At 51.2% G+C, this 13631-nt stretch overlaps 1 protein-coding gene across 3 annotated transcripts in view; it reads right to left on the reverse strand.

Annotated features, from left to right (window-relative positions):
* Gak (cyclin G associated kinase) overlaps nucleotides 1–13625 on the reverse strand; it is a 42789-nt gene extending 29164 nt beyond the window's left edge. For 2 of the 3 annotated variants that reach the window (XM_019210301.2, XM_033758759.1), the window contains exon 1: nucleotides 3281–3410. In XM_019210301.2, coding sequence (XP_019065846.1) covers nucleotides 3281–3322 — 42 coding nt within the window. In that variant the 5' untranslated portion in view covers nucleotides 3323–3410. Of the gene's footprint in view, nucleotides 1–3280; nucleotides 3424–8128; nucleotides 8244–9004; nucleotides 9065–9840; nucleotides 9903–13539 lie in introns of those variants that run through there. The other variant, XM_010641650.1, reaches the window with a different exon arrangement.
* Between the last annotated feature and the right edge of the window lie 6 nt (nucleotides 13626–13631).

The raw sequence follows: 13631 nt of genomic DNA on the forward strand, positions 1-13631 counted from the left end.
TCAAACAGATAATCCCAATTAATCACATGAGATACAACAAGCCTTCAGAGAAGCCAAAAGATAAAACAATATATGTCATTAGAAACTAAATTAAACATAACAACCCCAGAACAAACTCAATAAAAGACAGACAAAAGACCTCCTGCAAAAGATCATAAAACAACTGAGATAAAATTTAAATACAAATCATACAAAGAATCACAACAAGCTCCCAAGCAGTATCACAACATCATTAAGAAATCACAGCACTAAGTGGCTCCAGCAGAGGGGACAACTCTAGCCACAGTCCACAATCTAGGAATAGTTTTTACACTTTTAAATACCCAAGGGGAAGCCAGGCGTGGTGGCACATGCCTGTAATCACAGCACTTGGGAGGCTGAGGCAGGAGGATCACTATGAGTTTGAGACCAGCCTGGGCTCCATGGTAAGTTCCAGGTCAGTCTCAGCTACACAGTGAGACTTTGTTTCAAAAAACCAAATAAAATTTTTAAAAAATTAAAACTAAATACCCAAGGGGAGGGGCTCAAAGAAAAATTAGCATTTCAGACACACGAAATTACGGGGAATCCCAGCTCCATTCCATAGATTCAGAGTTTGCTACGTGTCGGGAGCCATTCTATATGATTTTGTGGAAAAATCATTTCATAATTAAATTATGATTAGGGCCTAGTTTTCCTGTCTCCAGGCCAGTTACAAGCACATCGAGACATGACTCCCCATAACTTCATCTTCGCCTCCAGTGATAGCTAAGACTTCAGTGTCCTGTCCCCATGATGCTGCGATGCTCCAGGGCAGGACCACACCAGCTGGAGAGATCCTGGGAGGAACCAAATCTTCATCTGCATAGTTCCTCACTGTCTGAGGGTCATTACGACACCCTCTAAGTCAACTGCTACTGTTGTTTTGCTGCCGTTCTTAACAAAGGTGTGGCAAGCTCCAGGTCTGGGGTCTTTGCCACCAAAAGTGGCATCGATGGACAAAGTTCAGCTTCTCTAGTCTTATTTCTGTCTCTCTATATTAATTACTTCACCTGTGCTGTCGTAGTTCGCAGGAGACTAGGACTCACTGTAGAGGTTCTAGTAACGTCCCCTTTCCCTGTTCCCCACAGCCACACCTACTGCTCCAGTGAGTGTGCTCCCCTGAGCAGGCTGCTGTGGCCAACAGTGTCACATCCCTAACTGCCCCTCACAGAAGTCTGTCAAACCTGCTTCAGAGTCACAGCAATTTCAGTCAATCCCGAGAAGTCTGGGTGGAACTTGACAAATGATTCAAAAACTTGTACATAGGGCCAGGGATGTAGCTCAGTGGTTCCACCACCTGCCTCACAAGCACAAGGTCCCAAGTTCAATCCACAGTACCAAAAAAAAAAGCTTGTATAGAGACACAAAGAGCCAACAGAAGCAGACAGGCCTCTGTGTAAGGTTTTGGTCACAGCACAGGCACACGACCCAGTGAGCACCACACTCACCACAAGGTACCCTGTGGGGACAAGGTGAGAACGTGCCGCATCCCAGGGGTGGGAAGGTAGGGCCCAGAAGGAGGAGGAGAGAGCTTTCCATACCAGACACGACCCAAGTCCACAATAGGCAACAGGAAGGAACATCCGCCGGCCTCCCCAAGACTCAAGTGACACTTGGTCACCAAGGCACCATGGAGGGCATCAGGGTGGCCACAGATGGGATCCCTTCCCCCACCGAGTGTCTGCAAACCACAGGGAAAGGACAACAGAAAAACAGGTCCAAGAAGAGCCCTCACCTCCTCAGTGGGTCCAGCACTCTGGTTCTGGAATTTTGAAAGACATTCCTGCTACAGGCAGCCAAGAACACTGGACACAAAGTCCAAAAAGAAGAAAAATAAATTACAGAATAAACGATAAAGAGAGGAAGGAGAGGAGGGAGAAGAAGGACGGAGCCCAGGACAAGCAGATATCTTCCTGAAGTGAGGGAGGGATCTGGCCACCAGTCCCTCAAAGCCTGTTTTCCAAACGTCTCTGAGTTTAGGGGCCAATGACAGAGGCCAGGCTCACCGTGGTATCTTAGTTTTATGGGAAGAAGCACAAGATGGAACTCCTGGCCAGTCACAGAGGACAGAACCTACCCCAACCAGGGACACACCATAGAAAACACCTTCTAGACCCTGGGATGAGGAGACCGAGGGCAGAATGAGATGCAGGGGGGATGGCTCTGAGGCCAACAGCACATGGCACATGAGGCAGAGCCCCATGTCCTGGAATCTCACAGGCACACAAAGGCCAGAGACCAAGGAGGCCAGGCAGGTGGCCTGGGCAGAACCCTGCCTGAACGAGGCAGCTGTGGCTTTGGCTGCCAGGCCAGGTGGGCATCCAGGTGGAAAGATAGATGCTGCCCTCTACCCTGTATCACACACCTAGTCAGTTCCAGGTAACACCTGAGGCAGTAAAGGTAGACCGAGCACTGAGAGGAACCTCAGGGGTCTGGTGGACCCAACGCATGGGGGCACCTTCCAAGGCCTGGCAGAGGTATACTGCCGACCACACTTTGGGATAAAGGCTGATATGAGCTGACCTCCCAGGATTACGTGTGCTTTGCTGGCTAGAATGCTACAGTGATGTAAGAAACATCTGGCTCCCACAGATGTGCACACAAGTATCTGTGAGTGAAAACAGCTTGAAAACTCCTCAGCACAGATGATCTGCCTCAGTGAGGAGTCAGGCCAAGGGAAAGCTTGGTGGACACTGGATGACTCTCAAATCTGGCGCTTATTTACAAGACGCAACAGCAGAGTAAAACCCGGGACAAAACGAGAAGACTCCTGAAGCACACACAGCCTTAGAAAGCTCACCACAGGACACACAGAGCCCCAATGAATCAAACTTGTAAGCCCATAAAGAAAGAGGAGAAAAAGGTAAATACTAAAGGGAAGCCAACAAAAGAATAAGGCACTGACGACTGTAAACGCAGAAATAGTCACTGCTGTTAATAATCAGGAAAAGGTAAATTCACAACATCCAGGGCTGTTCCTCCACCCCAGCATGCTGGCAGGGCTGCCCAGGTCAACTGCAGGGACAGAGGCCCAGCAAGACAGGGACTGGGTGGCAGGAGCCCTGAGGAGGACAGAGGGCAGCCCATGCATGCATGCCAGGATGCCCGCACCAGGGAGGCAGAAGAAGAGAGGTAGCCCTGCCCGAGCCCAGGGGACAGGGATGCCTGAGACCCACAGGGGCAGCGCTCACAAGGCCTCAGCTCAGCCAGGGACCAGGGTATGGAGTGATATGAGGGCACCTGTGCCCACAGCTGGCACCTTGAGGTCTCTGTGGATGATGGGCGGCTTCTGCCTGTGCATATGCTGCACAGCTCTGCACGTCTGGTAGAAGATCTTCAGGATGGTGTCACAGGGCAGAGGGCCTTTAGCTTCAATTTTCTTTAGAAATTCTACCAGCTGCCCTAAAAGAGACAATTGAGTTCAATCACTGTGGGCCTAAAAAAATGCTCTGCCCTCCTGGCCAGTTCTGCCTGGTGTGTGGCCTTACACCTCTGGATTATCTGAGGCCAATCAGCACGTGCAGTAGGCCTGCCCAGCGGTGCCACCTCTGCTGTTCCTCCTCTGCTGAAGGAGGTCTATGGGTACCAAGTGTCCGCGGCAGCCACCCCTAGAGCAGCAGGGATGGGGCAACCTGGGAACAGCACAAAAAGCAAGGCCATCCAATGGAGGCCCAAGTGAGAGAAACATGTCCCCTGTAGCTGGGCACAGAAAGAATTAAGGATGTGCGTGCTTCACAGGGCCACACAGAGTGATTATGGACCATCTGCAGTGATGATAACAACACGAGTTCTCAGTGTGTCCATGCAGAGGTCATTTCACCTTTTTAGGTGCAGATGGTATTCATCTGCTAACATAGTGTCTCCAAGACTGCACACGACACCGGACCTGCACTGGGTCTGGCACCACCCAGCTGCTCTGCAAGGATCCTAGGCTAGACCACCAGCTCTGCCAGCCCTAGGGCGGAGAACCTGGGCTGGGACACTGCTGGTGCCCAGTGCACGCCCACACGTTTTCCAGGGGCTGCTGAATCCCAACCACCCCACTCCACTGCAGGTCTTGAAGTTCTAACTAGAGCCCCAAGCATGGTGTTGCCATAGGCCTCTGCATCCAACCTGGTCTTGGTTCTGTGCCCCTGCACCTTGCTCTCCACAGAGCAGTCCCTGGGGATCCCCTGCCCAGAACACTCCAAGCCCACTTGACACCACAGCCAAAGCCAAGGCCACACCACAGCCACAGCCCACAAACAGGCCCTCAGCCAACAGATCAGGGCCACCAACTCTGGTGACTGCATCTCCTCCCTGCTCCCAAGTGTGCTGGCCCCACACCTCATACTCACTTCCAGGGGCTTCACTGCCCACCTCATCTGAACATGCACCCCTTTCTCTGCTGGCAGCTCAGGTTTCTAAGCCTGTCAGTTTCACCTGGACAGTGCAGGGACCCCAGAGCCTGCACACAGCAGGGCCAGCAGCAGCTTCAAGAAGTACCAGAGTCTGGATGCTAGTGCCCCAGGGGCAGCATCAGTAGTAACCTCCGGGACTCTGCAACTTCTAGAAGAAAGGGAACATAGGCTTATGTGTCTGATCTCTTGCAGCTCAGAGTGAGGCTTTCTAGTAACGCAACTTTCAAGCAGGAGCCCCAGGTGTACGCCCACACAGGGATTCCAGACCAAGTCTGGATGCCCTCCCATCTCCTAGCCCAGAATGGCCTCAGGCCCTGCCAGCCAGGCCACCCTGGCTTTCAACCTTGGCTGAACTGAACATTGTCCTACCTCAGCCACATCTGCCCCACAGTCTCTGTACCAACCTTAAGGGACTGAGGCTTTGGGAGGAACAGGGACTCAGGAAGAGTCAGGTGGGCCCAGGGAAGAAGGGCCAGGCCTGTGGGCAGAACACAGGTGGTGATCCTGGCTACGTTCAGTGGCTAATTCTTGGGCAGAATTTAGAATTTTTTGTAAAAAAAATAAAAATGTTGGGGCTGAGGAATAAACTCAGTGGTAGAGTGCTTGCCTAGCACATAAGAGGCCCTGAGTTCCATCCCCATGCTACAAAACAGAGAGAAGTAAAACTCCACTTGTGATTGTAGGAATGGCCAAAGAGCTCTCCCTTCTCCTCAGGGCCTCCTGCAGTGGAGGAAGACAGTGCTACCAGCCTCCCAGCCAGTGGCTCTGCTTCAGGAGCCTTGCCGCAAGGCCTCCTAAGCTTGAACAGCTGTTGCACAGCAGTCCCTCCGTCCTCCACCTCTTTAGCATCCTGCACCTCCACTCTGGCCCCACTGGCCAGTCCCTGCAAAGCGGCCTGGGATGCACCCTCCACAGCCCTGCAGACAATGAACTTCGTGAGGACTCTAAGTCACCCTGAGGGGAAGCATGGCCTCACTTGGAGGGGAGAGCCAGGCAGCTGGACCCTCTGCTTTCCACAGCACCAGCCAGGGGCAGCACCTGAGCCTACACCTGCCACACCCTTTACTGTTCCACCTCGGGGAGTGCCACAGCACCGGACCCTGTTCTCAACAGCTTCAGCTCTAACCCTCCAGGACCAGGATCCCCAGAGCTGGAAAGTCAGTGCAAACAATTCTGACTTTCCCAAATGATGTGGGGAGGGCGTTTTGAACAGCACCTGGGAAAACGCTAGATGGTAGGGACCTCACCTGGCCTCAACCCACAGGAGCCAAAGTGTGTGGGGCAGGAAGGATCACACCCTGACCACATCTGTTCCACCATGCAGTGTGAGACTCAGCCAGACCCAGCAGCTCCAACAATGCACCCGGGATCACCAGCAATGTCCCAGCCGAGGGAACCCCAGCCTCTTGAGCGTGGTGAGGTGAGCAGGCCACCCCTCACCCAAGGTCCACAGTCAACTGTGGTCCAAAGACATTGAGTGGGACCCTCCAAAGTTGACTGACAGCATTTACGTTGTGCGCCACCTCAAGTGTATGATGGAACCTCACAGTGCCCTGAGGGGTAACCCACGGCCCAGCCTATCTTCGCTGGGTGGGTGCTTAGGGACTCAGGATCCATCCTGGTTATCAGAGCAGCGGCCACAGTCATGACGCTCCTATCAGAGGCTCTGACCTGTCCCTAGGTTCTGGCATCCACTGCCAGTCTGGGAAAATGTCCTCGAGTGTAAGCGACATGCTCTATTGGCATCAAGAGATGCTTGATTTTAAAAAGAATGTTTAAAAGTAAGTACATGTAGTAAACCCCGAGCCAGGTGTAGAGGTCAGTACATCTTGTAATTCTAGCTATCTGAGAAGCTGAGGCAGGAAGACTGCAAGTTAATGGCCAACCTGGGCTACATAGCTAGTTACAGGGCAGCCTAGTTACACAATGAGATACAGTCTCAGGCAAAAAACAAAACAAAACAAAAATACACCAGGTTTATAAGTATTATTCAACTCTAGGTCTTCTGTTTTTTTCACTGAGCACATGTTTTTGTAACTGCAAATGACAATAACAATAGACACCCCCTAAGGGGAAGGCCCCAGGTGAAAGCTGAGTAGAGGCATCTACAGAACCAGGGCTGACATCTTCTCCACCTGTGCAGATGGCCCAGGGCCCAGAACCAGTTCCTAGACACTGTGCACCCCAAACAGCAGCCAGCAGACAACAAGTATCACTCGGAACAGAAAGGACACAGGTGGTCTCACTGATCACAGCACAGGGGCCGCAGAGGGCTGTGTGGGGCTGAGGCAGCATGACAAAGACACCGGGGACAGCTAAAGACAGCAGAACAGTGTGCCACACTGTCACATCACAAAGCTTTCCTTAGGGACAGTCAGGCCACACTTGAGAAAAAAGATCTCTGGTCTTGATATTCTGCAACTTCTCTTTAAATGGTTCAGCAAGAACACAGAAAGGGATAACACAACGGAAAAATCAGTGATATAAATGAGCATCCTGTGTGTCCAGAGCGCCTCTTTCAAGTTCTCTATAGATTTAAAACTTCAGAATAAAAAGTTGAGGGGCTTGGGATTTAGCTCAGCGGCACCACGCCTGCCTTGCAAGCACAAGGTCCTGAGCTTGATCCCCGGAACCAAAAACAAAACAAACAATAAAAAGTTGAGGGAAAAAAAAAAATCCATACAAGGGCCCCAAGCAGAGTTAAGGCACCAAAGTCCTGGCCACAGCAGTGAACTCACAAACACACAGCAGGCCCCCCAGGGCCTAGGGCCATCTGGTCATCAGCTGAGCAAAGAGAAAGCACAGGTGAGGGCACAGCAGAATCCTCTCACCAGGGCCTTCAACTCTGGGTGTCCCCAGTCCGCTTCCCCACCCTCTGCCTGTGCCAGTGAAGGGTCCAGCCCCACACAGACCACACCATCTGCCCACCCACTCTCCCTCCGCTCAACACACGGCCCCATGTGGCCTCCACACCTCTCCCTCCAGCTAAGCTGGCCCCATGATTTCCACTCCTTGTCCCAGGTGTCCACTTAGGCCCCAGCCTCCTCTGTCTTCTACCAGCCCCGCCACACTGCCCATGCTGGCTGTTTTAACAGCTTGTCTGGTGGCCTGTGGGCTGCAGTGCTCACACGGCTGGGCTGCCTCAGTCTCCCACACTGCTCCTCCTGGGCCTCCTTTCTCTATACTCACTGCCCAGGCAAACAGGCACTGTGCAACGGCCATAGCAGAGAGTTCGCTCACAGCGCCACTGGTCCTTAGACAGCTCAGACCCAGCAGCTCCCTGGTACCTAGCAGATGCTCTGCAGCTGAGCTGGACAATGAAGGAGGCTACCACCGCACTCTGCAAGGCACACTGGCCTCTCCCTGTCCGGATGCTTCCTTGGGTTTGACCCTGAGGAGGCCACATGCCCCCTAAGGGTCCCTCTCTTTGCCAAGAGGACATGGTCCCCATTCCTTCCCGCACGTTCACTGACTGCCTCTTCTGTGCCAGCCCACCTTGACACTGGGAAGACAAGGGTGACCCTGCTCCCCTAGAGCCTGCAGTCTGGAAAGGGACACAGCTAAGCCTGTTCTAGGTGACTCAGACCACCACATGACTGGCCTGTTCTTTTGGCTGAGACCAGTACCTTCAGAGAGGACCCAGAGAGCAGTTTATGACAGGGTGAACACACCACAGAGCAGCATCCTGGGCTCCAGAGGGACTTTACCTCTGCAGAGCTCTGTGAGCAGCAGGAACTCTGCCTGCCCCGTGTCTGATTCCTCTTTTCCTATGGATGCTGCGGAGCAGAACTGGACGATGTTGGGGTGGCCGGAGAGTTTTTTCTGCAGGTTATCTTGTTAAAGGAGAACGTGCATTTACATGTCCACAATTCTGTGCACTCAGAACACACACAGCACCGGGAGACCAGTCATGATACCTGGACTGCCTTACATCTCAGCTGAGCAGAAAAGTGAGGATGGCCATGTGGAGACGCGAGAAGCCAAGGGTGCAGGAGGAAGCAGCATAGAGAGCGACGTGCAGGCAAGCAAAGGCTAGGGGGTGCCACGGCAGGGAGGCTGGGAGGGGTACCACGTCCACGATATCCACAGCTGAGTGGCCAGCACGTTCTCTGAGCAGGTCAAGCTTAGACAGAAAAGAAGCAGATCCAGCCAGCAGTGATGTGGGGCCCACCTGGGGAGGATATGGGCAGCAGCAGAGGACAGGAAGGAAGAGCCCACAGACCTGACATCCGTGTGGCCGGTGCTGAGCAAAAGGCCACATGGAGGCCTGCCAGCACCATGACTGTCTACACAGCCCTTAACCAGGCTGTCAGCTGGGTGGGGAAGGGTGCTCCCTAAGGTACTAGCCACCACCAGGCGTGGAGATCTCTGGAGTAGGAACAGCAACACCCCCTTCCCAATATGTCTGAATCTTTTACTATGACCTGGAGAGTACAAAACAGGAAGAAAACTCCTTCCACCGGCAATGGTCTTCAAGAAATTTAGCAAAAGCAAAAGGGCAATTTTAACACATCGTGCAGAATGACACAAAGAAGCTTCTGGCGGCTGGTGGCTCCCTAAGGGATGGCCCAGGAAAAGGATACCAAGAAGCAAACTTCCTGAATGATGGCTCTGTTCTTTTCCTCTTCATCGGACAGTAACCGCTGTCAGGGAATAGCACACAAGAAAGGTTGGAGACTGTTTACCTTGCCCTTTACAGCACCTTATCTTAGACAAACACCCCAGAAAAGAAAAGGCACTACATCTGAGAGCAAAGAACCTGCTTAGCTGCATTTTAACATCTGACCTGACAGAAGCTTAGAGACCCTTGAACAACCCTCATGAGGCAAGGACAAAACACAAAGTAAAAATAGGAGCCTGAGTAAAACAAGACAGACAAGGAGAGCGAGAGGAGCTGCCAGGCAGAGGCATAGGCACCCACCTTGGCCTGCCAAAGCCCGGCCCCTCAGCATCCAACAATGGGGACAAACCAGCTCCCCAAGAGCGACCCACATCCCCCACAGCAAGGCCACTGCGGCTGTGCTTCAGGGAAACACCAGAGCTGCCCCACCCTGCACCCAGGTCATGGAGACTCCTCCCATCCCACAGCGACCCCTATCTGCGCAGGCTCTGTGGACACAAATCCCACATGAACGGGTTCTCAACTCCATGTTCCTGGACCCTAATTCTGAAACATGGAACAAAGGGGCTGTGAGCCCATGGTGAGGTCACTGTCACCCTCCCACCAGGGCTGACCAGCCCCCATATCAGACAGAAACACCTTGAAGGTGTCCTCAACCCAAGCTAGAGACAGAAGACAGACAGATGAATTGTAAAGCAGATACAAAATGCAGAACAAGGACCCACCTCCAAAAACAGACCTAGAGATATCTGTAAATAAACCAAACCCCTCCCCACAGTGTCTAGCAATTCTCCTTACCTTTAATGCATACTCTTTGCCACTTCCCAGATCTTGAGCTTCATACACAAATGCAAATCCTCCTGAAAATAAAAATATATATATATCAGTTCAGTGCTATGGTTTAAGCTTAGGGATACCTTTACTAAGAGTTGGGCTTGGTGGCGCATGCCTGTAATTCCAGCAGTCAGGAGGCTGAGGCAGGAGGATCACTGTGAGTTCTAGGTCATCCTGGTCTATACAGTGAGTTCAAGGCCAGCCTGAACTACACAGTGAGACCCTGTCTCAAAAAACAAAAACAAAAAAAGAAATACTTTACTTGATAAAACAAACACCAGACTTGTGGCTGTGTACAGGAATTTGGTTCCCATAAAGAACTGCAGCCCAGTCTACCTCCCAGTGCACTTGACAGGATGGGAAAGATAGCCTCAGGCTGATCAGAAAGGAGGGGAAATGGGGAATCAGCAAAGCGAAAAACCAGTACTCTGAAAATAGCAGCTCTTCTGAGGTCTTACCAGATAGTGTTCAGCTTTGATTTACTAACCATTTTTCTTGAGACAAAATCTCACCATGTAGTCTGGAGTGGTCTTGAATTCATGATACTCTTGCCTCAGCCTCCAAATGCTGGGATCACAGCATGCCCAGCCTTTGCTAAACTGTTTATAGTGTTCTCCAAGTAGAAAATCACATTGCTTAATTTTAAACTGTCACCAAATTTGAAATAGAGAGCATCTACGAAGGACAAAAGCAAATCCTACCTAGTAGTGAAGGTGAGCCCTCCCCCAAAGACCAAGAAAGGCTGTGTTCTTCTCACTTGGTGTCATACTGCGGTGCAATCAGATGAAAAGAAATGAAAGGTATTCTGATCACAAGAAGCAGGGACATTCTTATTTGCAGGTAACATGATCTCCTGTGTGAACAATCTGGTGAAATCTCAAAATAAAACTACTGTGACTAATAAATGAATTTAGAAAGGTTGTAAGATATAAAAACAAGATAAAAAATCAATTACATTTCTGTATCACCAGAACAGAGACTTCTTAGATATAAGCACAGGACCATCCGTTTAGAAAAAAAGGATAAATGAACTATATCTAAAAAGATCCATTCTTTTAAGAACACTAGTCAGAGAACAAAAAGAAGAGCCACTAATCAGGTTTGCAAAGCACACCTTGATAAAGGACTTGAACCCAAAAAATATAGAGATCTCAAAATTCAATGACAACAACAATTTTAATGAGCAAAAAACATAGACACATCAACAAGGATATACTAGTGGTGCTTAAGCATGTAGTAACATGTTTCATCACGATCCACTAGAGAAATACAAATTTAAGCCAAAAGATACTCTAAGCACCTATCAGAATGTCTAAAATTTTAAAAAGCAGACCCAGTGTCCTTTAGGAGGTAGAGCAACTGAATGTATACACACTACTTGTAGAAATGTCAAAAGATACAACCACTCTGGGAAATCTTGGCAATTTCTTAAAACTTTAAACATATATCAACTATATGGTGCTGGCCATGGACATAAATGTACAACTGTAATTACAGGATAAACATGGATGAAAATCTTCAAGATCGGGACTCTTGCACATCCTTTGGAAGGGGGATATGCTACAATGTCAGTGCACTGCGATACCTAATCATCTGCTTTAGAAATCAATCTAAATAAACTCTGCTGACATCAGGTGGAGGAATCCTGGCCCCAAACAGAGCCTCTCCTGCTACTGTGGGTCCTGCCTGACAACTCTGCGACTGTGGGTCGGTACCAAATCCTCCCTTGCCTTCCCACCCTGAACATGGAGGCGCCCTCTAATGGTGGTGTTGGGGAAGCACACTTCCCTAAGAAGTAATGAAGCTTGGTAAATGTTTATGTAAAATATTACAGATTTCTTGCCCTGTTTCAATTAAGAAAAAGGCTCCAAACAACTAACAAAAGAGGAAGTCTGGTTCATAATTGCCCTGGTTATTTTTTTCTCCTGGCTCACCTAGACAGCAAGGGAAACAAGTTCCACTGCACTGCCACAGCTCACACTTCCTTGTTTTGCATCCGGGTGCTGCCTGACCTGCATAACCTTCCGGCTTTATGGAACCCTCTCTCTTTCTTGCCAAATCTCACTAAATCACACCGAAAAATCTGCGTATGACCACAGTGGAGGGAAGTATGCTTCAGCCAGAATGCCCCTTCGGGCCTTCTAGAATAAGGACACCAGGATATTGAGCCAGATCCTCTAGCCCCATGAACTAGCAGCCCCAAGCAGGGCCTCAATCTCTCTCCCCACACCAAGGCAGGGGAACACAAGGGTTATTCGCCCATAAACTTTACAGGTGGTGAGGTCTGACACAGTACTGGGCACCACGGGACAAAGGCAAAAAAAAAAACAAAAAACTAGCGATGGGAACTCTATGCACACCAATAATCAATCTGTGTGAGGAAAGCTCAGGAAGCACAAGCAAATTTGACAACAGATACCCCAGAACACACAACTGACTGCCTCCATCTTGCAAGCCTCTATGTGGGTCATAGCCACTGGCTGTAAGAAGAGAAAAAGAGAATGGGATCCAGCACTGTCCACCCTCTGCCCTCACCAAGAATGGTAGGATTCCCACAGCCTCAGCGCTATGGGCAGCCACTGACTTGAGGAGGACCCCAGAACTTAGGAGAGCCAGTCCTGACATCCAAAAGTTCAGTCCAACCCCCTGGTGCACAGCAGCCACGGACGTGACATAAAGAACCATGCATATGCCCTTTTCTAGAGCACTGCTCACCTGTTAATACCAACGTTCAGCCTTTTGAGCCCCTTTTTGGGCCTTCCCAACCCACTGTCACAGCCTCTGCCTTCAGACAGGAGGCAGTCTGGAGGTGTCTGCAGACCCAGATCTCCTTAAAGGACCATCACTCTCTAGCCAGACCCAGGGCCTGACTGTGTCCCTCCAGCAAGGCAGTGCCCCACCTTGGGCAGACCCCACCTGCACTCAGCAGTCACCCCCAGAATCCCTGACCCACAACCTTCCTGCAGCGCCCAAGCCCCGTTCTGACCCATATCGCCACCAATGGTGACACACCCTCCCATAACCTGATGCACACCGTGGCTGTGGAAACCCTCCTTGCCCTGATCTGGCCTGACCCCAGCAGTGGATACCATTTCCCACCCTAGCAGTGGCGACCCTCCCAGTCCTGATCAGGCTGAGAGTGGTGACCCTCTTCACCTCTACTTGACTCGTGCTGACAGTGGTGACCTTCCTGGCCCCAACCTGACCCCTGACCCCTGATCCTCCCGGTCCTGACTCACATTGATAATGATGACCCTCCCAGCCCTGACCCAAGGTCCACGCAGTGGTAACTCTTCCCATCCCTGACCTGACCCCTGACAGTGGTGACCCTCCCTGGCTCTGACCTGCCCCACACTGACAATGATGACCCTCACTAGCCCTGATTTAATCTCTGCTGACAGTGACCTGACTCCTGCTGACAGCAGTGACCCTCACCGGCCCTGATTTGACCCCCACTCACAGTGATGACTCTCGGCCCTGATCTGGCCCACACTGACAATGATGAACCTCACTAGCCCGGATCTAACTCCCGCTGACAGTGATCTGATCCATGCTGACACTGATGACCCTCCCAGCTCTGACCTGACCCCTCCTGACACTGGTGACCTAGGCCAACCCTCCTCCTTGCGGCCTGCAGACGCTCTCGCCCGGCGCGGGCCTCACCCTCTGCCAGGACTCGCCGCACCCGCAGGCGCAGCTCGCCCAGCTCCACAGTCTGCCCCACGAAGTCACTCTGGTCGCGGCCGGCAGCGCCA

The sequence above is a fragment of the Fukomys damarensis genome, unplaced genomic scaffold, assembly GCF_012274545.1.
Source record: "Fukomys damarensis isolate Sample0158 unplaced genomic scaffold, DMR_v1.0_HiC HiC_scaffold_35, whole genome shotgun sequence".
Lineage (NCBI taxonomy): Eukaryota > Metazoa > Chordata > Mammalia > Rodentia > Bathyergidae > Fukomys > Fukomys damarensis.